This window comes from Tripterygium wilfordii, chromosome 10 (assembly GCF_013401445.1).
Source record: "Tripterygium wilfordii isolate XIE 37 chromosome 10, ASM1340144v1, whole genome shotgun sequence".
Classification (NCBI taxonomy): Eukaryota; Viridiplantae; Streptophyta; class Magnoliopsida; order Celastrales; family Celastraceae; genus Tripterygium; species Tripterygium wilfordii.
The window spans coordinates 1,789,401-1,816,930 of NC_052241.1; the positions used below are offsets into that span (position 1 = coordinate 1,789,401).

General features: G+C 38.7%; 6 protein-coding genes and 2 pseudogenes across 9 annotated transcripts; 1 reads left to right on the forward strand and 7 right to left on the reverse strand.

Annotated features, from left to right (window-relative positions):
• Nucleotides 1–792: 792 nt before the first annotated feature.
• LOC120007998 (cytochrome P450 CYP82D47-like) lies at nt 793–3,012 on the reverse strand. The gene is made up of 2 exons (XM_038858499.1): nt 1,989–3,012; nt 793–1,636 (listed from the first exon to the last, which is right to left on the reverse strand). The coding sequence occupies exons 1-2, from the start codon at nt 2,922–2,924 to the stop codon at nt 1,016–1,018; spliced, it is 1,557 nt and encodes a 518-aa protein (XP_038714427.1). The 5' UTR covers nt 2,925–3,012; the 3' UTR covers nt 793–1,015.
• Nucleotides 3,013–3,844: 832 nt separating this feature from the next.
• LOC120007177 (dimethylnonatriene synthase-like) lies at nt 3,845–5,803 on the reverse strand. The gene is made up of 2 exons (XM_038857369.1): nt 4,780–5,803; nt 3,845–4,651 (listed from the first exon to the last, which is right to left on the reverse strand). Exons 1-2 carry the CDS (start codon nt 5,713–5,715, stop codon nt 4,025–4,027), a joined length of 1,563 nt encoding a protein of 520 aa, XP_038713297.1. The 5' UTR covers nt 5,716–5,803; the 3' UTR covers nt 3,845–4,024.
• A 2,963-nt stretch (nt 5,804–8,766) lies between these two features.
• Nucleotides 8,767–10,056, reverse strand: LOC120007903 (SKI/DACH domain-containing protein 1-like). The gene is made up of 3 exons (XM_038858383.1): nt 9,659–10,056; nt 9,246–9,367; nt 8,767–9,155 (listed from the first exon to the last, which is right to left on the reverse strand). The coding sequence occupies exons 1-3, from the start codon at nt 9,925–9,927 to the stop codon at nt 9,058–9,060; spliced, it is 489 nt and encodes a 162-aa protein (XP_038714311.1). The 5' UTR covers nt 9,928–10,056; the 3' UTR covers nt 8,767–9,057.
• A 1,520-nt stretch (nt 10,057–11,576) lies between these two features.
• On the reverse strand, nt 11,577–15,335 carry LOC120006866. The gene is made up of 9 exons (XM_038856981.1): nt 15,183–15,335; nt 15,041–15,107; nt 14,720–14,905; nt 14,015–14,196; nt 13,646–13,820; nt 13,345–13,556; nt 12,978–13,103; nt 12,750–12,853; nt 11,577–11,950 (listed from the first exon to the last, which is right to left on the reverse strand). The coding sequence occupies exons 1-9, from the start codon at nt 15,220–15,222 to the stop codon at nt 11,723–11,725; spliced, it is 1,320 nt and encodes a 439-aa protein (XP_038712909.1). The 5' UTR covers nt 15,223–15,335; the 3' UTR covers nt 11,577–11,722.
• A 19-nt stretch (nt 15,336–15,354) lies between these two features.
• Nucleotides 15,355–16,524, forward strand: LOC120008034 (annotated as a pseudogene).
• Nucleotides 16,525–17,283: 759 nt separating this feature from the next.
• On the reverse strand, nt 17,284–21,827 carry LOC120007532 (DEAD-box ATP-dependent RNA helicase 42-like). Of its 4 annotated transcripts, none has more exons than XR_005470181.1 (6): nt 21,644–21,826; nt 20,904–20,993; nt 20,378–20,818; nt 18,663–19,551; nt 17,789–18,323; nt 17,284–17,592 (listed from the first exon to the last, which is right to left on the reverse strand). XR_005470181.1 is itself a non-coding variant. In XM_038857814.1 (5 exons), exons 3-5 carry the CDS (start codon nt 20,453–20,455, stop codon nt 17,842–17,844), a joined length of 1,398 nt encoding a protein of 465 aa, XP_038713742.1. In that variant the 5' UTR covers nt 20,456–20,818; nt 20,904–20,993; nt 21,644–21,827; the 3' UTR covers nt 17,284–17,841. The 4 variants fall into 4 exon arrangements, 2 of the variants coding, with proteins under 2 accessions (XP_038713742.1, XP_038713741.1); XR_005470180.1 differs by having other exon boundaries at nt 17,785–18,323; XM_038857814.1 differs by having other exon boundaries at nt 17,284–18,272; nt 21,644–21,827.
• A 766-nt stretch (nt 21,828–22,593) lies between these two features.
• On the reverse strand, nt 22,594–24,678 carry LOC120007749 (annotated as a pseudogene).
• A 785-nt stretch (nt 24,679–25,463) lies between these two features.
• Nucleotides 25,464–26,854, reverse strand: LOC120007843. Its single transcript, XM_038858305.1, has 2 exons — nt 26,727–26,854; nt 25,464–26,205 (listed from the first exon to the last, which is right to left on the reverse strand). The coding sequence occupies exons 1-2, from the start codon at nt 26,727–26,729 to the stop codon at nt 25,759–25,761; spliced, it is 450 nt and encodes a 149-aa protein (XP_038714233.1). The 5' UTR covers nt 26,730–26,854; the 3' UTR covers nt 25,464–25,758.
• Nucleotides 26,855–27,530: the final 676 nt, after the last annotated feature.

The following is a 27,530-nucleotide window of genomic DNA, read 5'->3' on the forward strand; positions in this document are numbered from 1 at the left end:
TCAAATTTTCTCTCGCAATACATATCTGAAGAAGAGGAGGGGATCATACACCTTTTATAGTATGTCCTTTTAGTTTTGTTAACTTTGTTGTTGGTTTGTAGATATAGTTTATAATCTCAGTTCTATTCAATAAGGAATACACAAGCTTTCTTCACCACACTGTTTTCTATTGAGATGAAATCTTATCCTTCTCAACCATTTGTTGTGGAATCTTCACAATACCGATTCTGCTAGTATGTTCCAATGACACATATTTAGTGCACAATGATGAGATTTTTAAATTTGGTGGAGATGGTCTTTCTTGATTAGGGGAAGTTAAGAATCTTGATCCAATCCACTTGTGTTGTTTGCTTTCTATTTTTGTTTAGCCTGTCTGGGTTTAGCTCGAGAGACTGTTATTCGGATACATCTTGATGTTGTTTGGTGTGTTGTTCTTCGGTTTTGTAATTCCTTTGCTAGTATCTATAAATTTCTAGGGCGCTAACGTAACGCTAGTGTAACATTTACTACTATGAAATGTAGTGTTGAGGTTTAAACCCTTTATAAAAAAAAAAATTAACTTAAGAGAGTAGATAAGGAACGGAACCAAAATCATCCATTCAAAAGGAACAAAAATCAACCAAATAAGAGGTGAAAAATCATACGGTGCATGGATTTGGGGGTTTATTCTATCGGGTAGATTCAAAAGGTCCTACCCCGGAGAGATTCACACGATATAAAAATAACAAATACATCATATAAAAAAAAACAGCCACAGGGGCATGTTTGCAAATAAGTAAAATATTGCGGGTGTATTTACAAATTTAAAATTATAGGCTGTCTATATATGTAACAAATCCACAGTACATTTGTTTCCTGGAAAAGCCAATTCAATACATGAAGTTTGTTCATTTCACAGTATATACATTTGCACAAGGACTAGTAGTTCAGTCACAAACTCACAATATATCTACAGAAGCATTGCATAACACATATCAGATTACACAAAAACTATATTTTCCCTTCCAATTTAGCTTTAATAGAGATCAGAACAAAGTCTTGGACTGACCATAACTTCAAGAGGACTTGCCTTGGGCAGGGTTATACCTAACCCTTCACTCATGTCCACTGGACCATCACCTGGTGTAGAAAACTCAAACCCTTGAACCAAACGACCAACCATCAAGTGCACTACTTGCAGTGCAAATGTCATTCCAGGACAAGATCTTCTCCCAGAACCAAATGGCAGTAACTCAAAATGCTGACCCAAAACATCCACATTTGCATTGCTTGTAAGGAACCTCTCTGCCATAAACTTATCCGGGTTCGACCAGACGTCGGGGTTTCGATGCATCTTCCACGCGTTTACGAACACCCGAGTGCCCTTCGGAAGGTGATAGCCACTGATTGTACAATCTTCAGACCCTATATGTGGGACTAATAGAGGGCCTGGAGGGTATAAACGCAATGTTTCTTTGATAATCGCTTGGAGATAGACCAAGTTTTCAATATCAGAGTCTTGGACCAATCTGTCTCGGCCTACTTTTTGGTCCAGCTCTTCTTGTGCAAGCTTCAGTGTGTGTCTGTTGTTCAGTAAATTGGATAGGATCCATGTTATGGTTGTAGATGTGGTGTCTGCCCCTGCTATGATAAGATTCTACAATTCAAAATTTAACATAATGAGAGATTAAATGGATCAACTAAGCTTAATTAAACAATCAATCTTTGGTTGGGATGCTGAGATTGAATGTGATAATTTCTTGTAAATATGGAGGTCGCTAGTGCATGCACGCTAGCAGTTTCAGCTTTATTTCCTTGCCAAAGATCCCACGAGAGGTTTTGGGGAGTTTTAACTCTCGTTTGTGGGTTTCGAACTCGTTCTCCCCTCACGGAAGTGGGTGGGCTAAGTTGACAGCTCGAGTCTAGAGCTGATCCAATTGTCTAGTGTTCATGTTGGACTTGAGAATTTTCGTTTACCAAAAAAAAACTAAGCGTAATTAAGAACTTACCAATACTGTAGCCTTGATGATAGTTTCCCTTGAATGACCAGACATTGAATCTTCATAAATGGCGGATAGCATTACATCAATGAAATCTTGCTTATTGTTTGGATCAGCATCATCAATTCTCTTCAATTTATGCTCTTCAACCCAACTTTCCGCAACAGAGTCCAGTTCCTTAAAAATTCTTTTCATATACTTCACTGTTGGTTGCATAAAATCCAACCAACCCAGAAAGGGAATCAAATCAGATAGAGCAAAAGCCCCTGAAATATACATGAATCCCTTGATAATCTTCCCTACTCGTTGCGCTTCTTCGTCATCTCCGCCAACACTACCAAAATATCTCTTCCCAGCAATCATTCTCGTTATGATGTTCAACGTTGTTCTCTCGAAATAATCACTAATCACAACCTTAATTGGACCAATTTCATTCTTACAGAGCAAGTACAAATCACTGATTAAAGTATTCACCTCGGAAACTTGCACTTCCTTCAGTGTACTGAGTCTCTGACTCGAAAGGAGTTCGAGCATGACGATCTTTCTTATGTTGCGCCAGAAAGCCCCATACGGTGCGAACCCAAATCCTGCACTGTTGTAGCCAAGGTACTTAGCGTGGCTCGATATTGGTCTCGAGGCTAAGACCCTGTCATGTGTGGTGAAGCACTCCTTGACTGCCTCTGAATCGCTGATCACAAGAACCCGGTGCATGCCGAGCCGGATTGTGAAGATTGGGCCGTATTTGTCGGCCATCGAACCCAGGGTTCGAGCCAGTGGGATTGGTTTGCTCAATTGAGGGAGGTGACCTATAATTGGTAAGGCACCCGATGGTGTTGGGGCTACCTTGGTCTTCTTGGTACTGTTAAGCCTGTGTTTCCATACCAGGAGTGACAGAATTAAGACTAGGAGGCCTGGAATTGCTGTTAGATTGGAAGGGAAATCCATGATCGTGAGTAGAATTGGTATTCTGGGGACGATTTGGTTGTATAAGAACAGATTTCTGGGTCTTGCATCAATTTGTCAAGTCAATCGGCTCAGATTTCTACCCGTCTTTTTCTAGTTGTCAATTCAATTAATTAGGTCTACAGTACCAGCACCAACAGGGCTTGACTTGGTTGACAATTGTGTGAGTTACGCAATTGATTTTAATCATAGATAAATTTTTTTTGTGGTATTTTAAAAAAATAAATTATATCTATAACAAATATCTTCATTTTCAATGGAGAAACATAACTGCATGTTCTAATAGCGTCACTGACAGTCAAGGAAAACTTCAAATCTGCAATTCGACATTCAATATATATGCTTTAATTTTCAATGGAGAAACAAAACTGCATGCTTTAATTGCGTTACTAATAGTCAAAGAAAACTTCAAATCTAGAAAAACTTCAAATTTGTGATTCGATGTGCAATATGCGTTTAAATTTGGATCGTCAGATTTACGTGCACATAAATTTATCATATGATGACAAAATAAGTTAGGGTAAATCCCAACGTGTGATCACAAGGTTATTGCACTTTGTAGGAATCAAATTCAAGATCTCCTGAATCCATACAATTTGATTAGAAAACTTCAAATTTGTGATTCGACATTTGATATGCGTCTAAATTCGAATCATTAAATTTGTGTATATAGAAATTTATCATCTGATGATAAGAAAAGTTAGGCTAAATATCATCGCGTGACCCCAAGGGTATTTTACTTAATAAGATTTAAAATCTCCCGAATCCATACGATTTAATCCCAAAGAAATTTGTCAATTAAACTATCGCCCGAGTAATTCATTGCCCAACACACATGGATTCCAAATGTCTATGTCTAAATTTGACAATTTGCATGTAATAATCTAATGTGACAGCATATGTACATAGACAATAATTAATCTATAGCACGATCACTTAATAAAGTTTCAAATCAAGCTTCCAGAACAAACTGTAATTTTGACTCCGACACTAGTACTGAATTTTGACAACCAGAAAGAAACCATACCATATCCATAATGGCAAATTAAACCTTATTTAAACGGCTACATTTTGATGTGCCATTACTTATAAAGCCCCGGACCAAGTCGTGGTTCGAGCACAACCTCCACCGGCTCCACTTTCGGCAACGCGATGCCCAGGCCTTCGCGCATATCCACTTCCGCACCAGCCACCGCAGTTCTTAAATCAAACCCCTGAATCAGCCTCGCAAGAGTCAGTTGAACGACTTGGAGCCCAAAAGTAACACCAGGGCACGATCTTCTTCCAGAACTGAACGGCATGTACTCAAAATTACTACCCCTGACATCGATTCCTGCATGAGTGGTCATAAATCTTTCTGGTTCAAATGCAGTTGGATTCGACCAGACATTTGGGTCTCGTTGCAATTTCCATATGTCGACGATTAGGCGAGTGCCCTTGGGGACATGGTAGCCACCAATGTAACAATCTTCCGTGGCCTCGCGTGGTCCTGTTATGGGACCTGGTGGGTACAATCGTAGCGTTTCCTTCACAATTGCTTGGAGATATTTGAGATTCTTGATGTCGGATTCTTGCACCCAATTTTGTCTTCCTACATTGATGTCTAGTTCCTCTTGAGCTTTCTTTAGAACAGTTGGGTTGTTCAGTAGTAGTGATAGAGCCCATGTTAGCGTCACAGCTGTGCTTTCTGTTCCTGTCATCATAAGAATCTGAACAAAAAAAAAGAAAAAGATTGTGGTTGTGAAGCACTCACCAGGGTGTTGATTATAGTCCGGTGTGGATTCTAAACATAAATCACAACAATTTTTTGATATAAAATATGAAGGAGAAGACTTACCAGTACAGTTGCCTTGACGACAGTATCGCGTGTATGACCAGACATTATTTCACCGTCTTCGAGTGTTGAAAGCATTACATCCATGAAATCACTGCTAGCCTCTTTGTCCTCCTTCCTTCTTTGAAGACGTTCTTGGAGCCAATTCCCCAATACGGAGTCAATTTCCTTGGCAGTACTTTTCATGGAGCTCACGTAGCCGCCAAAATCCATCCACTCAAGAGATGGAACAAAATCCGACACCACGAAAACCCCACTGAGAAACAAAGCTTGATTTAGAGCCTTTTTGAAACGTGAGGCCTCGCTGTTCTTGTCATCATATACCTCACCATTGAATCGTTTTCCGGTTAACATTCTCAAGTTTATATTGAACGTCATGTGTTCGATCAAATGATCAATTGAGACATGAGTTTGATTGTCCTTACTTCGAATGTACAGATCTTTAATGAATGCATCAATCTCCGAAGACCTGACGTGGTAAAGAGTTTCAAGTCTTGAGCTTGATAGAAGCTGAAGAGTGGCCAGTTTTCGGATATCGCGCCAGTAATCGCCATAAGGTGCTAGTGCAAAAATGGCATTGTTGTAGCCAATGTACTTGCCGACTGCGATGCTTGGTCTTGTAGCCAAAATTCGGTCATTCGTTGTGAAGCAATCTCTGGCAATCTCCCAATTACTCACCACCAGAGCTCGATAATTACCGAGCCTGAGTGAGTAAATTGGTCCAAGTTTGTCCGCCATGGCTCCAAGAATTCTACAAATTGGGTCTTGACCGCCTAGGAGATGAAGGTGACCAATAATCGGCCATGCCCCAGATGGCTCAGGTACTTTCTTGACGACCTTATTTTTCTTGTTATTATCTACTATGCTTCTCTTAAGACTATAGAGAAGTAGCAGAGCTAAAGCCCACACAAGTGTTTGGATTTCAAGAGCAAACTCCATGGGTGATCTGAAGAGTCTGCAATGCAATGCACTACTTCATACACCCACATACACACGTATATATAGAGTTTGGGTGCGGTGGATAGTTAGACACTGCAGGCCACTGTACATGCGCATTATTGGAGAGACGATTATTCCCATGAAGAATGTGATAGGTGGTTGTTCTTAGAAATATTTGGATGGCCAAAATTAATTGGATCAAGAGAAAATTTGGTGATAATTCAGGAAAATGTTATCCTCATATTGAAAATGGTATCCTCGTGTTACACGATGACACGATGTATGTGAAGGATACAAATTAAGGGTTGATAACGGAAAGCGATGGAGGCATCATTTTGTATTTGTGGAATTGATGTCCCATCTCCATTTTCGTTGGTTGTTCAGACTATATTCTCACATCACTTCCACGCTCTCTCACACATTTAAGATCTTTTCCTTGGGGCTAAATACCACTAAGTGAGACTTTCTAGGAAGAACAAAAACATGCGGAGGTACGGGTCCGATGTATTTACGGGAACTGAAAATATTCAAAGCGAACAATATTCCTTTGTATTGAGTGGGGTGAATTTTTTGATATGGTAGCGTAACGAAGTCTCGGTCCAGTTAAACGGGTCTCTACCTGTCCACTTATTAGGTCTGACATAACATAACCTAACCCACAAGTGTCAGCCTACAAGTTTCGGGGAGTGTCAAAATTATAATCCTACATCGCTTGTAGAACTCCAAGTAATGTAGTTTATAAGTAAAACTCACACACCCTCTCACAGATTCAAGGAAAAGTTTATAAGTAAAACTCACATACCCTCTCATAGATTCAAGGCATTTTCTTTGAGTTTAAGTACCATTAAGTGAGACGATCAAGGAACAATAAAGCCGGTCGGGCTTGATGTATGCATAGGAACCGAATAACCCAGATCGAACAATATTGGCTTGTAATGAGGGTTGGATTTTATGATAGTTGTTTTTAAAAATGTTTGGTTGGCCAAAATTGATTGGATCATAAGAAAATGGTTGTCATATAGTCTCCTCGTACCGCAGTTGTCTGTGATTGATCCACGTTTAGGCTTTAGCCCTGCAGGTTTGTCAGCGGAAAGAGATGGATGCATCATCCTCTGTATTAGTAGGGGTTTTTTATTTTTTTATTTTTTTGAGAAACTGTATTAGTGGATTTGATGTCCAATCTTCATTTCCATGTGCAAACTGCAAAAGGGTGTAAGGGGTATTAGGAACATTTTTTGTGGTTGGTTGATCTTTCTATTGTTGATTTGTGGCTCACGTTTTACGCCAATTCTTGTCGGTGAGTGTCAAAACTCTAATCCCACATCGTGAACTCCAAATAATGTGTTTTATAAGTAAAACTCACACATTCTCATATATCGAAGACATTTTCTTTACCTAAATACCATTAAGTGAGTGAGACGGTTCATGAAGTACAAAACCGTGCGAACATGATTTATTTACAGAATTATATGACCCAAAACGGAGAGGAGAATATTGATTTGTAGTGAGTGAAATGAATTTTCTGATAGTAGTTTTAAAAATGTTTGTTATAAAGAGAATTTTGGTCATAGTCTCCTCGTACTACAGTTGTATGTGAATGATTCACATTCAGGTTTCTGTATATGTGGTCGATATCTCTTTTGCTGATTCGTGGCCATTTGTATTTAGTTATTTATTTTAATTAAATCACGTGTATAGACAAGTCATCCGTCGGGAAAATGATTTAAGATTTGGCATATATGTCAGTTTTAAAATAATGTATTTAAGACTAACATATATGCGGTCTAAAATATGCTGTGTGCTGTGATTGTTTGCAAGAATCCAAACACACAAAAAATCAAAAAGGGGGCCAAGGATAGGTCATAAGTTGGCCAGCAAAATTGAACCAGAATTGATAGGGGGTTTGAAATGATAGATGATCACATGCGCTTGTGGGAGCCGCAAAATGAAGAAAAACTGAAATAGGCTTGAAGCCAGAAACGAGTTTGTTGGCCCTGATAGAGTCAGAACGTGACCAGCCTTGAGGGTTGGAGTCGGGGTGAACGCATCATCGCGTGTAGTAAATGGGAACGGATTTGCGGAAGTAGAAAGTGTCGCCAGCGAGGTTAGAAATGGATCTACTGCCTGTTTGGCATAGCAGAAGGGAGAGCGGATCCGCTTCCGCCTTCCGTTGTGCCAAACAGCACAATGGAGCCAGGAACCAGCGGATCCGTTGACGCAATAGAAGCTCCCTAAGGCAGCGGAAATTCCGCTGCAGCTTTATTTTTTTTAAAATTTTTAAACGTGTGGGTCCCACACTTTTATATAAAGTATTATTATTTAATGATTTAAATATAATTATATTTGAATAAAAATTATAAATTAATTATATTTAATCATTTATAATTATTATAACAGTAAATTTAATATTGAAATAAAATAATTAAAAATACAATAAATGATTTATACTTTAAGACTTTTAATTATATAAATTAAAAAATACAATAAATGTAAGTTTAATTAATTTGATTAATTAAAAAATACTTAAAATTAATTTTAAATATAAATTATATTTGATTAATTAAATTAATACTTAAAATTAATTTTCCTAAGAATCTATTTATTAGATTAATTTTAATATAAAAATAAAAATAATATTATAATACTTTATTTCACCAGTTTTTCCGTTAGTGTCAATTTTTAGTTCGCCAAACACCTTACAGCATATTTCATAGCTTTAAGCTCAACATATTTTTCACAGCATTTCCGCTAACATTGAAAATCAAGATTTTCGCTCTGCCAAACAGAGCCCTAGTGGAGACCAAAGCGTACGAAGTGAGCGGTGGAAAGTGAAACACAAGTCATGCAAGAGGTGGGAGAAATCTATTTGCAAGAGAAGGTGATATAGCTTTAGGGTTTTTTTAGTTCGGGGGTTTGGATTGCTAACCTATCAATTATTTTGCGATTAGATTATAAAAACCGACTGAGATTAGAAAAAAGAGCATTATTTTTCTAAAATAGGAGCATACCCCAATCCCTAAACAAACCCCCTCATCAATCATCAAATAGGGGTAATGAAAGTTCAATCTTTGCCCCTAATGAATTGCATCACCATAAACAAAACAAACCCCATCATCAATCATCAAAACATCAAATAGGGTAATGGAAGTTCAATCTTTGCCTGATGAACATGTATATTCGCAGAAACAGACATGTTGTCTTTCTTGTAGATTACATAGGCTTTAGAAAGAACAAGACAATACACATGGTATATACAGATCTAGAATCATAATTCCCATATTGCAAAATCTTGCAACAGTTGGTTGAATGAAAGAAGAATTGCTGATCATCATTTTTCCGTAGCTATGGATCTGAGAAATCTAGGGAAGGTGATGCCTCAGCCTCAGAGTCAGCTTTTGCCCGTATCAACTTTCTTCTATTTTTCTTAGCCTGTTGTTTCTCTATGGGAAAAATCAGAAAAATAGAAATTATCAAATCTCCTTGAATTATTTGAGCATGAAGAGGAGGAAAAGAAACGCACCCAAACTAACCTAATTTCCTCTTAGCTTCAGATTTTGCGAAAAAATCCCTCCATTCATCAGTTAGGACAAATACTGGTTCATCTTCCTCTTCTTCTTCTTCTAATTCCACATGTTCTGGTTCTTGCAATGTCCTATTTATGAACCAAAACTATGAGATGAAGAACATATGAGAGAAAAAAAGAGATCGCTTCCAATTCCAAAAACTTACTACTACTACTACTACAGCCGAAGCAAATGGCAAAATTATCTATATGGTTGAGATGCAGAAGCAACACTGGTTATCATAGTTTTTACTCCTTAAGGCAATTTACAGGTCTCTGGTTGTCATTCCACGTCGAATTTGATATATTCAGTTTGAAAGCGTGATAATTCAGTCAATCCAAATACTAAAATCTGAAAGATAAGATATGTGAGCAACTTACTGAGTGCTGGAGCAGAACTGGGTTTCCAATGGAAGACAAGGGTTAGTCTCCGAGGTCGACTGGTTTTGCAATGGAGGAGGGATATGACCTTCGCAGTTGGTATTGAAGCGGAGACAGTGATGGTGGTGGGGCATGGGGTGGTTATGGTGATGAGGGCATATAATCACGTGGTGGTGGTGGTGGTGGTGGTGAGGACAAAGGAACAGATGGTGGTGGTGGGGCGGATAGGGAAGTGGGAGCGGTCCCGGTGCGGAGTACGGAGGATCCATTTCTCTGTGTTTTTACCTGGATTATGTATCACGAATCACGATTAGGGTTCAATCGGCTACGCGATTTTGACAAACTCCGGGAAAGGAAAGAAACAGTGTTCATGGGCTCCGGGTTGGGCTTTAAGGGCCTTAAATCGTTATTACGGGCCTCAAAAAAGTAAAAGAATGAAGTGTTCGGAAGCAAGCCCGGCCCAGTGATAGCTAACACTCAAGTCATGGCCCATGAATACTATTATCAGTATCAGACCAAGGGCCGGTTTGGCTTAACATTTTTACCAGCTTTTATACTAGCATGTAGTATAAATGCTATGGACTTGTCAAACAACAATTTTTGGGCACAAATTATGAGACAATTTCTCTAACATTTTAAAGCTTTTTCAAGATGCTTCCTTTGGGGACAATTTTTCCAGCATTTTGACATTTATTACCAAATTGTCCTCACATAATTAATGAAATTCCGAAAATAACCCTCCATCTAGTCTCCGCCATCTAGATGAGCAGCGATCACTGTTGATCCTACTCCCACCGTTGATCCTATTCCCATCGTCCTTCTCTCTTTCCTCCCGTGGCTATCGTCGACACTTTGTGCTCCTCTGTCAGAGCTCCAACGACACTCGCGATTCTGACTACTCGTCACTAATATGCCTAAACAAAGCAACAAGAGTCAATAAAATGAAGATTGAAAGAGATGGGGAGAGATGGGGATGGAGGTAGGGAGAGGCGGTGAAGAGTTGAAATTGGGTAGTGAGAGACAGGGACGAGATAGAACTTAGAAGTTCAATTGGGTTTGGGAAGTTGGGTTTTTTTTTTTTTTTTAAATATAATAGTGTTATTTATATAAAAAAAAACTATAATGAATATTGTAAGACAAAAAATATTTAACTCATGTTTTTAAACTATTTATAAATATTTTAATTAATTATCTTTATTTTATAAATTAATTTTTATGTATATGTCTATGTTACAACTAAAATACATAATACTCCTGCACGTAACTTGTTACAATATGCTACATAACATAAATGTTACCAACAAAAGTTTAACCAAACACAATCAAGCATTCATGCAACATATCTGCTACTAAAATTGTCCAACATTTCTACTACCACCATTTCTGTTATCTGTTACTTTCAAAGAGCTTTACCAAACTGGCCCCAAGTCTTATCGGCCAGGACCATCTGCCAGTCATGCATTTCTCCTGCATATGGGTTCGTTCTCGACATTTCTGACTCTCACTTTGGGAAGATATTTGTTTCCCACTTTTGCTCCATTCTTTGGACATCTGGGGTACCCGCAAGTTCAGATTTTTTGAACAAAAACTACTTTGCAGTAGCAGCAAAAAAGAATATGAAAGAACAAAAACCACTTTGCAGTAGCAGCAAAAGGTATTGTTCTTCGGCATACCGTTATATCATTTGCTCGAGAATTGTTACGAACTCGGCCAGGTGAGTGTCCATACACACACCTAACATGCTCATACCTTCATTAACCAACCACACAATCTCAACCACAAACCCAATAGGCTACTACCTAGAAAACTTGTTGGCTGATTGAGGAAGACATTTGCACTCATCAATAGCTCACAACTCCTATATCTAAACAATGTGGGATATTCATATCAAGAACGAAAAGAAAAACTAAGAAATCAGTTGAACAAAAGATCTAGTCGCTCCATAATTATTATATTAACATGGTGATCATCTTATCAAGATTCCACTTAGTAACTTCATCAGGTAGTTCAGCACCACTATATATACAAGCATCGGCCATGATTGAAACCAGAAAAGATAAGCAGTTAGGACTCATCTAACCACAGGTGCCTGATCTTGTGCCAATCGATTTTAGGCCAATCCACAAGAGGGATTGGTTTGGCTGGATGGTGGAAATGCACATGAGGTGGTGGTTTGGCCGGATGATGGCCATGCGCATGTCGCATGCAGGCTATTATAATAGCAATCCCCAATATTATGTACAAACATATAAATCCTGACCGGGATACTCCTGAGAGCGAAGCGCTTCGTACCTGCAGCAACTTATAATGGTCAGCAATCCTTTTGGAGCCAATATATGAGCTGACATATTATATGAGTCCATGGTCATCCCAAACCAATTAATTTAGATCAGCAAGGTTCCATAATGTAATTAAAAATGATATCATTACCTGGACTTGCTCTGTAAATATAAATACAAAACATGCTAATGAGGGGGGAAAAATGTCATATCCGACTCATTTAAATCGTGAGATTAAGTTCATCTTAGAATGCCATTCAAAACTAATCTCCAGAAAGGAATAATTTAGGCATGGAATCCTCACACAGTAAAGCTGAACACGTTATGCATCACTTTGTCAACACACGCAAGCAGCATACAAATGGAGTAAAGGTAACATGGTAGACGTGAAATTTCCAGTGAGATCACAGCCTAATGGGGCTATGGTGAAGACTTGCTACTTCACAGAAATATAAACTGCATTTAATCACTAAAGTATTAAATCCACCTTGTGGTCCTCCAAGCTCATATTGTGCCTTCGGCACCTAAAAATATAGATGGGTATGTTATTAACCCTAGAGTTAACAATTACCTTGTGCCATCATGGCACCAATCCAATCAGTGAAAAAGAAAACCTTTTCATGAGACCCTATACTTAAATATTGTATAACCAAGTAGCGGAATCAATAAGAAAAAAGAAAATCACGCCACTAATAAAGCAAAGTAGACTATATTGTTCAAGCTTCAAACATTTTTGTCAAGCAAATGATAATTTTTTTTAAAAAAGGAGGATTGTTCTGATTAGGCAGGTAAATTCTGAAGAAAGACCAGACCTTGTCTCCGATCCATTTCTTGCAAGGAAGATGTCTCTCGGCATGCTCCAAAGAATAACGCAACAAATCAACAATTGCCAAATCAGTTGCAGGTTCACAGATTTCTGCATATGCAATGACTTATCTTTGTAAGCTACCCCAGCCAATCAATTATATGATTTGGAGACCAAAAAAATATAGTGATGTACAACAACATAACGATAGTATGCAAAGTATTGATGGAATCACCAGGAATGTCAAAAATTTGCTTTGCAGGAGAAATTCCCAGCAGCTTCCCCAGATGGACACGGATGCGAGCGCGGTCAGTGAGGGAAAGAAGATCGCCATGTGTGACAACAACAACAGGTTTATCATCTTCAGGAGAAAGCAAACAGAATCATAGGTCAGATTGCAAAATAAAGAGGGACCAGAGAGTCAGGAAGCAGAAAATGGAGGAAAAAGACAGATCAAAGTTTGCAAACGGATGGAGACCATAGAAGTTTCACATAATTTTTTAACTATACTCCCTCTACTTTAAGCATGCATATGATAAAACAGTAAAAGAATGGAAAGCTCAGCCCAAGTCGCATAGAGAGAAAATATGGCATACTAATACCTTTAAAAGACAAGTATGGGCAGTTGAAAGTCTCAGCGATCATCTGCATAAACTGTGTCTTTGTGTTTCCATCAGTGTCCATGGACTTTAAAAATGCGAGCCCATCAACAACAAATATGACGAAATTAATTATCCTGACTTTACATGATTGACAGCCATTGCCCCGAGCTTTGCGCTTCAGTTTTTTCCTTAGATCTGAACCATCTGACTCCCTGATATTCATACGACACAAGTAATGTAATTTATCATAGAAAAAACCACATGCCAATTTCAAGAACTCCTCCAAGTAAGAGAATTAGACCTGATCACAAGCTCCCCATGACGAACACCCTTTGTCATCCAACACTTTATCATTTCGATGTTCTCAGACAAGTCATCAGATAAACTGCGAGTATCATAGAGACAAAAAGAAGTTGATCCTCTTGGGATCATATATTCTTGAATGAAGTAGGTCCCGTCTCCTAATAATGAATTATCTGAAATGGATAAAGCTGATTAGTAAAAGACTAGCATATGAAATGATTATTTATATCATCTCACAGCATCATACATAGAAGAGGTGAAAGGTGTTTCACCCATCATAACCCATGAGGCCATGACAAACATCATTTTGACAACCCATGATTTCACTCTCCCTATTAATAGATAAAAGAATAAAAGTAACATGTACATGATACTTGTGCTCTTTCTGATGAAGACTCGTCATCATCAAACACCTTTGAAATTCTATTTATGAGACTGCTTTTCCCAGAGCCTTTTGGACCAATCAATAAAAGTGATGTCGTCTTTGGCACATCATAGTCGCTCAATTTCATGCCACCAAGCTCCTCAATCCATACTCCAGGGGCATAGCTATGAAGATCAAACAACCATCAATTCAGAACAAGAGTAAACTTTAAGGTATCGAGAGAACAAATTAATTACTTGATAATTACAACTTCGGCAGCATTGCAATAAATTCTCTCCTATGCTGGTTTATGATAATGGAATATGTCAATAGGATGTATACATGCACATAAGCTAACTCATCAATTTCCACAAATACAAAATTGCTTCCATGGCATCAAATAAAAACCCAAATATTTCCACTATAAGGAGTGGAGTGCTCAATTGGGATTTTCCTGGATAATTGGCTCTCAGAGCTCAAGCACTGGTCTTTTAGTACTTGTTCTAATATTTACGATTATATCAAAATTATGTAATCTGTTTTGTTCTTGGGTTGCGCTCCCTTGGTGTCGTTAATAAAAATTCTGTTCAAAAAAAATAAAAACCTAAGTATTGGAAAATTCCTGTCCCAAGGTTCTTGATTTTGGGATTAAGTTTCTGGTTTGCTCAATCCTAAACAAAATCTATATCAGTAATTTAATCACAAAACCTCGAGATTTTGCACTTAGCCTCCTCCAAGTTCTTGCTACGAGTGCGTAGTCGATCATAGCTCTGCCAGACCTCTACATAAGTATTCTGTCTCCTCCTCTGATTAACTTCAAGGTCCAACGACGACGGAGAAATTGGACGATCCGCCTCATTATATTTGACATTCAGCCCTCCATCTTCCACCTTCCTGCATGAACCATTCCTTTCCCAATCAATATCACCCCTAAAAAATCCAGATTTCCTTCCACTTATGTACGCTTATCATCCATATTAAACAATCAAAACAACATCTCCACTGCGAGAGAGAGAGATGCGGAGATACCTGAGATAGGCGGGCTTAACAGACGATGAATTCGAAAAATCTTGGTCAACGGACGACACTTCTTCCTCTGCATGATTGAATTCACAAAATGATAAAACCGACGGGATTTAACAAATATGGAACAGAGAGAGCGAGGGGTTACCAGGAGTCGAATTGAAAGAGGAAATTGTAGCACCACCCATGCTTGATGCTTCGCTTTTCTTCGCTTGCTCCTGGGCTTTGTAGTCGAAGAAGATATAGAAACCGTTTTTTACTTCTCTGTTAAGGAAAAGAGTCCGCCTCCTCTCTAAGCTGATGGCGACTGCAGCAAGTCAATGACGTTGACAACGAGCCGTGATCGTGGTCCGTTCGATGGTGTGAGAATGTGAGTCATCCATGGCCTAGATTCAATACTAGGCCAAATTCAATTTTGGGCCCCACGAATTACACTGGAATAGGGGGCCCAAGAGTTAAGGGCCTGAATTTTTGTGACAGCAAGTAAACAATTGCTATGTGGCTTGTTGTGGCACTAAACTTAACCCATTAAACCGCAGAGCAGGTACAGAAACGCAGTCAATAAAGCCGTGTCCCTCAACCCAGGCTTTGCTGCTGGCCTTAGCAAAGATCGTGTCCTACGGATGCATTTCCATGACTGCTTTGTCAGGGTAAGTACATATCTCCATTTTCAACTGGTTATTCTATGCCTAATCTTTGCTAAATTTCGTCAGCTTATTTTGCGTTGCAGGGTTGTGATGGTTCTGTGCTGCTAAAGTCCACACCAGGAAATCAAGCTGAAAGAGACCATCCTGCTAACAATCCCAGCTTGAGAGGTTTTGAGGTAATTGACAAGGCCAAAGCCAAAATTGAGGCAATATGTCCACAAACGGTTTCATGTGCAGACATTCTTGCTTTTGCTGCTAGAGACAGTACTTACAAAGTTGGAGGACTAAACTATGCTGTTCCAGAGGGACGTCGAGATGGGCGTGTCTCCATTTTCAAGGAAGTTGAAACAAAACTTACCTCCTCCCTTCTGCAATGCAGAGGAAATCATTCGAAATTTTGCGCGAAAAGGGATGGTGACATTGTGTGGAGCACATTCTCTTGGTGTCTCACACTGCTCTTCATTTTCTAAACGTCTCTACTCCTTCAATGCCACTCATAAACAAGATCCTTCATTGGATAATAGATTTGCAGCCATGTTGAAAAACAAGTGTCCACCATCAAGTAATGGAGGAGCTGCCAGAGATTCAACCGTCCCGCTTGATCCTACACCTACTCTTCTTGACAATAAGTACTACATGGAGTTGGAGCACCATCGCGGAGTATTGACTTCAGACCAGACACTGATGAGCAGCCCTTCCACAAGAGGAATGGTGATGAACAATGCAAGGCATGGTTCAACTTGGGCTCACAAATTCACTAAGGCAATGGTGCATATGGGTTCCATTGATGTTCTCACAGGGAAACAAGGTGAAATCAGGAAGCATTGCAGTGTTGTGAATTAAGGTTGCCTGCTGAAAAGGATTCAAATTCTTCCCATCTAATGAACATTCTATCATTCTTTTCTTTCCTTTTTTCATACAGTTTTTGACTGTCTGATACCAATTGTAACTATTACAGTATACTTGTCCTGTAAAAGAAATCCATTCAAGGCATTGAATGTAAACCAAGTTTATGTTGAATCAACAAACATCCTCCAAAAGGTTTGAAATGTTTGTACTTTATAATCACAGTATGAGCCAATGATGTGGTATATTGTGAGTTCGATCTCAACACTTGAGGCGCCTTAATGATGTGGTCTATAAGTGCGAGTCTGATCTCAAATACTTGATGCGTCTTTTGAATGACAAAATCATGCCGACCTTGGACTCGGAGCGTGAACAACCCCTCAAGTGTACTCAAAACTTTTTAACCTCTTTCTTCGCATCCCTCTCAATTTCTTCAAATTTAACAAAACCTCTCATCCAAACGTCAAATGAAACCCTAGCTTAATCGTACTGTTTTTTTTTTAAAATGGGGAGGGGGATTCGAACCCTGGTCAACATTATGATACACACCATCCTTATTATTCCAACTAATGGCTTGATGTCTTAATGATATGGTTTTGTAAAACATTTCATGAGTTTTAATGAAATGTGATACATTAACATTTACGGCATTCAAGTCATGACAATATATGCATAAATTGTATGATCATCATGAATTCTGGATGGATTAACAAAAGAATAAACGCAATGAACACAAGGGAAGATGCCAGTTAAATAAATCATCAAAAATGCCCTGCCCTCGAATGCCTTATAATTTACGTAGAATCTCATTCATTCAGTCCTTAATTTACATGGGTCTCTTCCATTTCATCCTTCCATGAAATATGACAAAATTTCTGGTGCAACAAAGGCCAGAATAATCCTAATTCTATAAGTTACAGCACGGCTAATAAAGCACAAATTTCACCATCTCAACACTTGGAGAATCAACAGGTCCACTTTCATTGGAAAATAGCTTCTGCATTGAGACCCAGACTTGGTCCATTCAAAAAGATAGCGAGAACGTCAAAACTCCTCTTAAAGTTCCTGGAAATATGCATGGCATCATAATCAGAACTCAAAATAATCACCTTCAGGACAAGGAATCCAGAAACCAGTAGAACTTACTCCAACAGAAATCAGAACTAATCAGCAATGTGTCCTAAGAACTAATAGTGGCAAACAAAAAACACGGTGGGATAACAAAACAATGCCGTCGAGACCCAGATTCTGGAGTACCTGCCTGGAAGATTGTAAGGATGTTACTATGGGAAAATCAAAGCCATTCAATATGAATTAGTATGGAATGACATATGGCAGCGCGGTAACATCAGCAGAATTTATCTTTAGAGCATCTGCCCACACTTGGGGTGTCCTATCAACCAAATTACAAGCCACTTTGGGCTTCTTTGACGGTAGATAATCACTGCTAAACAGCCATTCCTGATCATCAAAATCAGACCACTCCATTTTGGGCACAGCAAATATCCGACTCAAATACTTGGAATCAGGATGTGGTGGCTTTACAGATGCATCACCATTGCCATGTACTGCTACAACAGCAGATGAAGACCTTGTTGAGCAAGCATCGGGTCCTTGATCCTTTACCACACCATTAATTCTATGTTCCTTAACATCCACTCTTTGGCTATGGACTGGCCCCTGCTTCTCAGATGTCAGCCGGAAAGCAGTTTCGTATGGTTCCAATTTCTTTCCATTTCCTACAGCTGAGTAAAAAGACATAGGTCTCGGAAACTTATTAGACTGAAATCCATTCCGTGAGAGACAAGTTAAATGAGTAAGGTAAAAGTAAGGGAAATTTTGATAAGAAGCTAAATATGCAGACCAAACAAGAAACGTTCAAAATAAATTACTAAATGCAGTCAGTAGAGAGCAATGAAAGTAACAAAAGAACATGTTCTTCAGAGGGTTGAGAGGAAAAAACATACCAACAATAGCAACCAAAAAAAATGTTGTTAGCTACGGGACCATCTAATACAACATCTCTCTTATTGACTTCCTCAATGACAAAACACATCTAAATTCATGTTTCCAATCAGTAAAGAGCAATAACGATGTTGCAGTGTGATCATGGTACAATACAGGAAATGACTCACCATGTAAAAATCCATTCAACTCAACATCTTTACGTTTGCCAACATTTTCCTCGCCAACAGAACTATTACCACTCCTCTTCAAAAGGCCTGGTGGCTTAAAATTGCATGAATCTACAGAGTCCTTACCACTTTCTTTTAATCTAACACTGTTTTCTTTTAATTTAAGATGGCCATTACTTAGCTCCTTTACCTCCTTTGCTTTCTCCTCTCTCTTCTTTTCTTTCTCCCAATTTTCATTCATTGGTGTTCTTGTTTTCTCTTGAGGTATATCCTTCTGTTTATCACTCTTACCACTTTCTTTGTTGTTCTTCTTGTTCTTTCCATCCACATGCTGCTCCAAATTATTCTCCTTTGATGCCGAGATTCCTTCAAATCTTCTCTGATCCACTCCCAAAAGGTTTTCTCCATTTGCATTTTCCAGACACCTTGCCTCAAAATGGTACCTACCACCACTGACCCTCCCCCCTTCTCCCATCTTATCCTTCGGTTTTCCTTTTTCTTCAGTATGATTGCCATAGGTGTTCTCTGCTGGTGCTGCCAATTGTTCAGCTTTTCTCTTTTTTGCAGCATCAATCTTCGGAACCATTTGGCTTCCTGCTGCTCGGTCCGCATCCCCTGTCCTTCTGGCCAACTCTTGCACATATTTAAAATCCCTAATCCCATTATTCTGTAAACTCTTTGGACCAAGATTTTCTGCACCAGAACACCCTTGTTCTCCATTTATCTTCTCATTGGAAATCTGGTCTTCTTGTTTATCTCTTCTATTCCTATCCTTATTCTTGTGTTTCTCCTTGCGCTCCTTTTTTTCCTCTTTTTTTTCCCTGCTGCTGTCTTTGTCCCTATTTCTCTTTTCTTTATCCTTCTTACGTCTTTTATCCGTGCGTTTCTCCTGTTGTTAAAAAAAGCATAAAATTATTAATGAACATTTACAAACATTTAAAAAACAATTATATGTAACCTATAATACATTAGAAATGACAACAGTCCCCAAAACATAACCAGACACCAGAAAAGGAGAGACATTAATATCTTGTTCTCGCATAAACTGTGATTTTTTTGGGCTGGAAGCAAAAACGTATCGTCATCAACGCTAACAATTTTGTTGATATTATAATCTGAAAATGTTTCATGGGTTAGTGCAGAATCTCTTGATAAAAAGCTTATGAAGGCTAGGTATTCAACCAATCAAGGAGATGAAAAGAGTTATTATCATCATCCAACTAGCAATCAGCTGGAAATTCTGACTGGAAAGGAAACAGAGGATTGTTAAGGGTCTCAAAAGTCGAAATCACCCTAGGAAACTCTTCAAGACATTTGGTTTCACACCTTATGTTTTTGGTTTCTCACACCTTGAGTCAATTTACTCAATTCTTGTCTATTCATAGTTTTCAACAGTTCTCTATTCATCTTACAGAGTAATTTCAGATTTTCACCTACGTGTTCGCCTACCATGCAGACACGCACCCAAGTTTTCATTTTCCCCATAGAAACCCCAAATCTTTTTCAGCAATGCTTGGATAGGTGTTACATTTTTCTTAGCACAAAGGAAGTAATACCGTACTTTACACCTTAGCAGAAGTATTGAAAATTGATAAGCCCTATAGACAGTCAAAACATAAATGTAAATTTGAAGCATGCCAAATGAGCCACATCCAAAAAAAATAAAAGTTAACTCCAGCTATCCAAGGAAACTAATTCAAAAGAGATGTGTACACCTCTTTCAGAAGGCCAGTAGCATCAATTGTAATCTTCTTTTCATATCCCGGTGGAGGAAATGGAAAGCAGCGAGACATCGCACTCGATCCTGCAGAGGGCAAGTTGGGAACCTTCCACTGACAAAAAAACTTCTCCTAGTTCAATGCACCGATGTTCCAACACAGGAACCGACCTGAAGCTATGCCCCTGCCCATTCACCATGTCCCTACACTCATTTCCAGCTTGAAAATCAAACCCTATTCCTTCAACAGAAAATCATCATACAGTACCCTCTTAAACCCAAATGGTCTCCAGAAATAGAAAGATATGTATCAATAGGTCAATGCAGGACGATAATATTGCCAAGGCTCAAATGCTGAAGTTTATTTCAATGAACAATCAAATAGCCCCGATTCTGTTTACAAGGTTTCTCAACAAAGGCTGAAGTTCTTAGTAAAGGCCTGCTCATAAGTAAAAACAAATGTCAGGAGTATTCAGTGACTGCAAAGAACAAAAATAATACCCGAAACGCAACTTAGAAGTAACCTTGTAGCAAAGAAACCCTCAGTTCCTTGTGAAAATCCGGAATCTATTTCCAAGTCTTGGCAGGTGCAAACACAGTTCTTAATATACAGTCTGCAGACTCAAAACTATATTTCTCAGAACAAATAGTCGTCCAGTAAATTCAATGTGCAACTCACTGTTTAAAAACACACTTCCTCAGATTTTATGCGCAGACTCCAAAATGCATATAACGATCTCCACCATATCAACTTACTAAAAAACAATCCATCAATCCCATCCTTGTTTCTATATACAATGATTGTAACCTAACAGTCCAAAAGTTTAGAAATTAAATATGGTTCGCTACGGTGACGACCTGATCAAACCCTAAAAAGTTCCAGCCAACAAATACGTATCAAGTAGAGTTCCCACTCTCGAAAATCCCTAATTTCAATTATCAAACGTCCCCATAAAGCAAATTCAAAAACCTTTTCAAGAATCAAACGGAAAAAACGAAACAGGTAGGGTTGAAAGGTCAAATTTGCCCCCAAATTTTGCCAAGAAAAGAAAATCTCAGAATCATCAAACAAAATTTATTCGTTTCGAAAGCTATAGGTATAGGAGATATCGGAAAAAATCCGAGGAATGAAAAAAATTGAACCAGAAAGTTTAGTCAAGTGATTGTCTCCCCCCCCCCCCCCCCCTCCTCTCTCTGTAAGTATACCTCTCACAAATATTTAGGTATATTTATGATATGAATGCATCAGTTCGTGCTTTCATACCTTCAAACCACAACTGTTAATGCAAGAAAGCCACAGATAGGTATGGGTTTTTTGGCAGCAGAGAAATGGCTGTCTCTCTCTCGCTCTCTGAAAATTGTTCCGAGTGCTCTCAACAATTTCCCCCAGAGGAAGGGAAGAGAGACGTTTTTATGCGGATTTGGAAAGGGTATTTATATAATCGAAGAGAAGTGGGGGGAGTCGCAAGAGAAACGGGTCAGAGAAGGATGCAGACAGAACTTTCAGATATGATCGGATAGGATAGCATGACTCATTAGTTCATTTAGTTGGACCTTCTCAAAGCCCATCTACAGAAGACTACTTTTCAATTCCAATGGATATTTTTATGAAACAACCTAAAATTGCACAAAACTCCCTAAACATTTCTGAGATTGTTAGGGATCCCAATAATCATCATCCCAGAGACATCCCAATAGTGTGTGGCATGCACTCATTGGGTATGATGACATCATAACAAGGGATCCATTGAAAACCATATCCAATCAATACATGTCACACAGTCTTGGGATACTTCTAGGGTAATTATTATTAGGATTTTTTATCATTTTTGAAACAATTCACAATCTCTTGTTCCCATTATGACAATATGACCCATTTGTAGCACCCTCACAAAACTACGTATTTATTGTTTTAGCCTTTTCAAACACGTTCAAGTTATGTTGTTTACAGCTCAACCAGACAACTACTATCTTCTCGAGTAATGCTACATACATTCAAAATGCCATCCCATTTTACTCCCAAATCTATATGACACGCAAATAGCCATGGAAAATAAACACACATGTAAGATCACTTAACATCTAACACTCCATATTAATTGAGAGTAAAATGAGAGTCATATTTTGAAGGTCTCAACTCTCAAGCACTGTTCTCCTAGTAGCATGTAGCATGGCTCTCAATATAACGTGTCGCTCACATCCAGCATTCCCTCATTCATAAAGTTTCCTAATACTCATAAGCTTAATATCAAATTTAAAACATTATAATTTACAGATTTATTTAGCAACAGAAAATGTAATACACACCATGGATATATACCAAATTAACCACAAGTTTAAACACAGTAAATTTCCAGCACTCTCACACAGAAAGATAAACAGTTTTTTCAAAGCACATTGCGGAAAGCTAGGGCTCCACAATAATCTTTCTTGTGGCAGGGCCATCCATGCTCTTTGCCCAAGCATCTCTAGCCTGACTCAGAGGATGTATTGAGTCAATCACGGTCTTCAGCTTTCCTTCCTTCACCAAATTAACAAGATAACTCAGGTTCTCAGCCTTGGGACTCATCAGCAGCGGCACCAGCTGCCTCTTAGAGAGTGTGAGTTTCTTTATGGCATAAGTCAACATGGCTCTAGAGCCGGGAGTTAAATCCATTACTTTTCCATTTGCACTTAAATTAGGCTCCAAAGTGGACCAAGGAATGCCTGTTGCACAGTGAATAACTGCATCATATTTCTTACCAGATGGGCTCTTCAGAGCATCCCCATCATGGGTTTTGTAATCGAGAACCTCATCAGCCCCCAAGCTCTTCACAAGTTCAATGTTACGGGCTCCACATGTGGCTGTTACGTGTGTGTTCCCAAGCGTCACCAGTTGCACAGCGTAATGACCCACGTACGCCGCCCGAGGCAGCAGTAATAAGAATGTTTGCGTGCTTCCCACTTCCATCAAGCTTGATCCCTGCAGATTGTGTAAGAGCCTGGTGAGCAGTAAGACCTGCAGTAGGTAAGCCAGCACCCTCAGCTGCTGAAACTTCTGGTGGCCTTGCAACCATCAGGCTGTCCTTGGCCACAGCATACTCAGCTAGCCCACCTCCATCCTGTCATCATAAAAAATTGCGCTTCAAAACGTCAGATAGGATGCAAAGAGGGGATGAACAACAGAACAGTAAAAATTTCACCCGGGCTGCACATTCACAAGATCCTGATATATGCTTAGCCTATATTGTCAGACTGTTCGGAAGGCAAGAACCTAACCCTGATCCAGGTTAATATATACACGGGCCAGATAGTTCAAAAATGCTAATTTGCCTCTAGAAACAAACCGGAGGTTCGCAGTTGTTATAATTCAGTTTGTAGGCACATAATTTGTCTATAAAGTGGCTCAAACACATTTATATGTTCTACTATTTGCTTGACTTCGTACACTTGCCACCTTAGCCAATAAGTCGAACTTCGATGCAGTTGATTGGATGTCAAGACCCACTGGTCGTGCACTTGCCTCCTTCTCCATTTGACACCGGTCTACCAAAACCAGTAGAGTCAGAAAATTTTTTACATAACCAAATAAATGCCAGCAAGCCCTAGTCCACATAAATTTACCACGACTCTCATAGTATAGAATGCAGGCAGGGAATTTGCAATCATTTCAAAAGATTCAACGGTCCAATTCCAATATGGAAAAAGAAAAGAACAAAAACAGAGCTGAAAATTCCATTCCTAAACATTTCGCATACATTATGAATGAACATATATGTTGTTCAATGGTAGAGTTGAAGAGATACAACCTAAAGATTATAGATTCAATTCTTGAAAACAGAATCTTCACAAACTATGTGGATGTGGGGTAAGGTGAATTGCTTACCTTTTTTTACTAATACTATAAACAAATCTACATACAGAGATATAGTGAGATGCAAAGCATCCCATCATGTCTAATCAAAGAAGCAGCATCAACTTCCTCATTTAACAAGAATAGGACAGTACACTTGATAGACATATATTGTTCATTACCAAGAATGAAAAGAAGTAAATGAAAGACGAACCTTCAATCCGTCGGCGCCGCCACGGTATTTATCGTACTGAACTGCATGCATAAGCTTCGTCGCCATAGCTAGAGAAAGTGACGCCGTTCCACACAATAACAGAGACACAGAAACCACAGAAAAACAAGTGCAGAGATATAGAGAGAAGAGGTGAGAGACTCTGTCGAAGTTGCCTGCTGGTGTGGAAGAATGCGGCACTAAGGAATTCACATAATTAGCCTTAATAAAAAGTTGCAGAAGAGATGGTACAGGTGGGTAAAACTGGAACTAAGCAATTCGGTTCTATGAATAATCTCCACGTGGCCTATTGTCGCTCTTCGAGGGAGCACTAAATGACAAAAATAAAGAACCAGAATTGTTTTACGCCATGGATAAACCCCAATGATTGTTCAATTATGCTAATATTAGATTTTCTCAATTTAATTGTGATTTGAAATTTGATTTTTTTCGATTTGCATGTGAAACGACATTTGATTCCCACCCTAAACCTGTCTCAACAGTTATAAATCCATTGAACACCTGTCAATGTTGTTTCATATTGTCATGTTTGGTTTTCATAAAAACCTAAGATTGAATAAGTAAATTAAGGTGTATAAGTTTACCTATGTGTGAAGCTTTGTCGAAATAGCCAACTGCAGTCTACGAAGAAGCCCGTGGGTCACGCAGCTCCAGAGCCTTCAAAGGAGATGGATCGTGCAGCTCTAGAGGTTTCTATTACGTTAAGATGCAAAAATCATGCATTTAACTTGGTGCGAGGGCATTTTCGTTTCGAGATTGAATAGTGGAGGGTATTTAAGTAAATGGAAAGCAAAATGGTTTTCAAATTGTTCAATTCTTAACAATTTGGAAATGGGCAATAAAATGTCCGAAAATTGCTTCGGTTTTTGAACCACAAACTGTCGTTTGGTAGTTGGTTACCATATATTGTATATATTGTCTTCGAACAATAAATCGTAGGTAAAAATTGTGAGCCAATCGGGTCATATATATATAATGAGAGTAAAAAGAGCAATTATGGAGTAGAAGCAACTCTTGCCGTTGCCAACACATTTTCCCTACCAATTAAACCATTGAAGGAAGAAACAAATTTTCAATACATTTATGCAAATACTAAAGAAAGTACATCTTTTGAATTTGCTAATTCCATCTAGTGCTTTTCTTGATCTCCTTTCTCCATCGTAGCTTTGACAGACTATCTGGACAGACTAACAGTTCAAATTTTATGACTCAAAGATATGATACAACCATGGAATTACATAAGCTCACTGAATATATATACATATATATATATACACACATGTATATATATACACACACACACATATATATATGTTCAAGCGTTTTCTGTGAAATATGCTACAGCATCTCTGTAATTGTTCCACAAATCTTCCACAAAAGTTGATATCATCTCCGATACGCCATCAATGATCTCCGGAACGTACTCCAGCAATCCTTCAAATGAAGTCCTCGTCTTCTCCACCAGGCCTACGATCGCAGCGCCGGTGATAGCAGCACCCCCTGTGATGGATCCTCCGACAACATCAAAAGCAGCAGAGACTACAGAGCTCACTAAATCCACCATTATCTCCAAGAAATACTCGAAACATGACTTGACAATCTCCGCGATTTGATCGAATCCGTTTTGGATTGCTTCCCCTTGTACTTTCAGTCCATGGATGATTAACACAAGGAGGTGAGCAGTGGTGCTGAAGATTATGTAAGAAATGAGATTCAAGATTGTATTGACGACCCAGAAAATTAACTTGAGAAGAACAAGTACCATTTTTCTATGAATAGAAGAAAGACTTGACTTAGGAAGGCAATGCAATAGAGAAGTCTATTTGTTGTGTTAGCTTCAACCTCTGCAAGCAAAAGCTGTCATGCTGACACAAAAATACTTAAAAAAATGTCGAACTTCTTAGAGATTGTCTGTGTATGCATATTTTTTGTATGAAGTGGTAGTTGTTGTCCTTACTCATTACCTGGAAAAAACACGAACTAGGTCAAAATCAGAAACTTTTTAAGCGTGTCCTTTTTAGACGGCTTACTAAGCCCAAACTCAGAACGCAAACCATTTGGAAATAGTGGCGTTAGTTTAGAATCGAACTCCCGACCTTAACGAGATTTTTTACGACCCAAGTCCGGAGAGATAACCACTCATGACGCAAACCACTTGAAAATAGTGGCGTCAGTTTAGAATCAAACTCCCGATCTCATCTACATTTCCCGAAGAGCTTGAAAATAGTCGAACTACTGACCTCGTCTAGATTTCCCGGAGAGATAATCACTCAGGACAAAAACCATTTTTCTATGAATAGAAGAAAGACTTGACTTAGGAAGGCAATGCAATAGAGAGGTATATTTGTTGTGTTAGCTTCAACCTCTGCAAGCAAAAGCTGTCATGCTGACACAAAAATACTTAAAAAAATGTCGAACTTCTTAGAGATTGTCTGTGTATGCATATTTTTTGTATGAAGTGGTAGTTGTTGTCCTTACTCATTACCTAGAAAAAACACGAACTAGGTCAAAATCAGAAACTTTTTAAGCGTGTCCTTTTTAGACGGCTTACTAAGCCCAAACTCAGAACGCAAACCATTTGGAAATAGTGGCGTTAGCTTAGAATCGAACTCCCGACCTTAACGAGATTTTTTACGACCCAAGTCCGGAGAGATAACCACTCATGACGCAAACCACTTGAAAATAGTGGCGTCAGTTTAGAATCAAACTCCCGATCTCATCTACATTTCCCGAAGAGCTTGAAAATAGTCGAACTACTGACCTCGTCTAGATTTCCCGGAGAGATAATCACTCAGGACAAAAACCATTTTTCTATGAATAGAAGAAAGACTTGACTTAGGAAGGCAATGCAATAGAGAGGTATATTTGTTGTGTTAGCTTCAACCTCTGCAAGCAAAAGCTGTCATGCTGACACAAAAATACTTAAAAAAATGTTGAACTTCTTAGAGATTGTCTGTGTATGCATATTTTTTATATGAAGTGGTAGTTGTTGTCCTTACTCATTACCTGGAAAAAACACGAACTAGGTCAAAATCTGAAGAATCTTTTTAAGCCTGTCCTTTTTAGACAGCTTACTAAGCCCAAACT

Bases quoted from the DNA above. Each gene is read 5' to 3' on its own strand.
- LOC120007998 (XM_038858499.1), bottom strand. From the start codon at position 2,924: ATGGATTTCCCTTCCAATCTAACAGCAATTCCAGGCCTCCTAGTCTTA. The intron at 1,637-1,988 runs GTAAGTTCTTAA...TTTGAATTGTAG, and splicing joins TCATCAAGGCTACAGTATTG to AATCTTATCATAGCAGGGGC.
- LOC120007177 (XM_038857369.1), bottom strand. From the start codon at position 5,715: ATGGAGTTTGCTCTTGAAATCCAAACACTTGTGTGGGCTTTAGCTCTG. The intron at 4,652-4,779 runs GTAAGTCTTCTC...TTTTTTGTTCAG, and splicing joins TCGTCAAGGCAACTGTACTG to ATTCTTATGATGACAGGAAC.
- LOC120007903 (XM_038858383.1), bottom strand. From the start codon at position 9,927: ATGGATCCTCCGTACTCCGCACCGGGACCGCTCCCACTTCCCTATCCG. The intron at 9,368-9,658 runs GTAAGTTGCTCA...GTTCATAAATAG, and splicing joins CAGTTCTGCTCCAGCACTCA to GACATTGCAAGAACCAGAAC. The intron at 9,156-9,245 runs GTTAGTTTGGGT...TTTTTCCCATAG, and splicing joins TGAAGCTAAGAGGAAATTAG to AGAAACAACAGGCTAAGAAA.
- LOC120006866 (XM_038856981.1), bottom strand. From the start codon at position 15,222: ATGGGTGGTGCTACAATTTCCTCTTTCAATTCGACTCCTG. The intron at 13,557-13,645 runs GTCTAATTCTCT...TATGAATATCAG, and splicing joins CATGGGGAGCTTGTGATCAG to GGAGTCAGATGGTTCAGATC. The intron at 11,951-12,749 runs GTCTGGTCTTTC...AAGTTGCTGCAG, and splicing joins AGAAATGGATCGGAGACAAG to GTACGAAGCGCTTCGCTCTC.
- LOC120007532 (XM_038857813.1), bottom strand. From the start codon at position 20,455: ATGTCTCGCTGCTTTCCATTTCCTCCACCGGGATATGAAAAGAAGATT. The intron at 19,552-20,377 runs GTGTACACATCT...TTTTAACAACAG, and splicing joins CTACTGGCCTTCTGAAAGAG to GAGAAACGCACGGATAAAAG. The intron at 18,324-18,662 runs GTGAGTCATTTC...CTTGTCTCTCAC, and splicing joins GTTGAATGGATTTTTACATG to GGAATGGATTTCAGTCTAAT.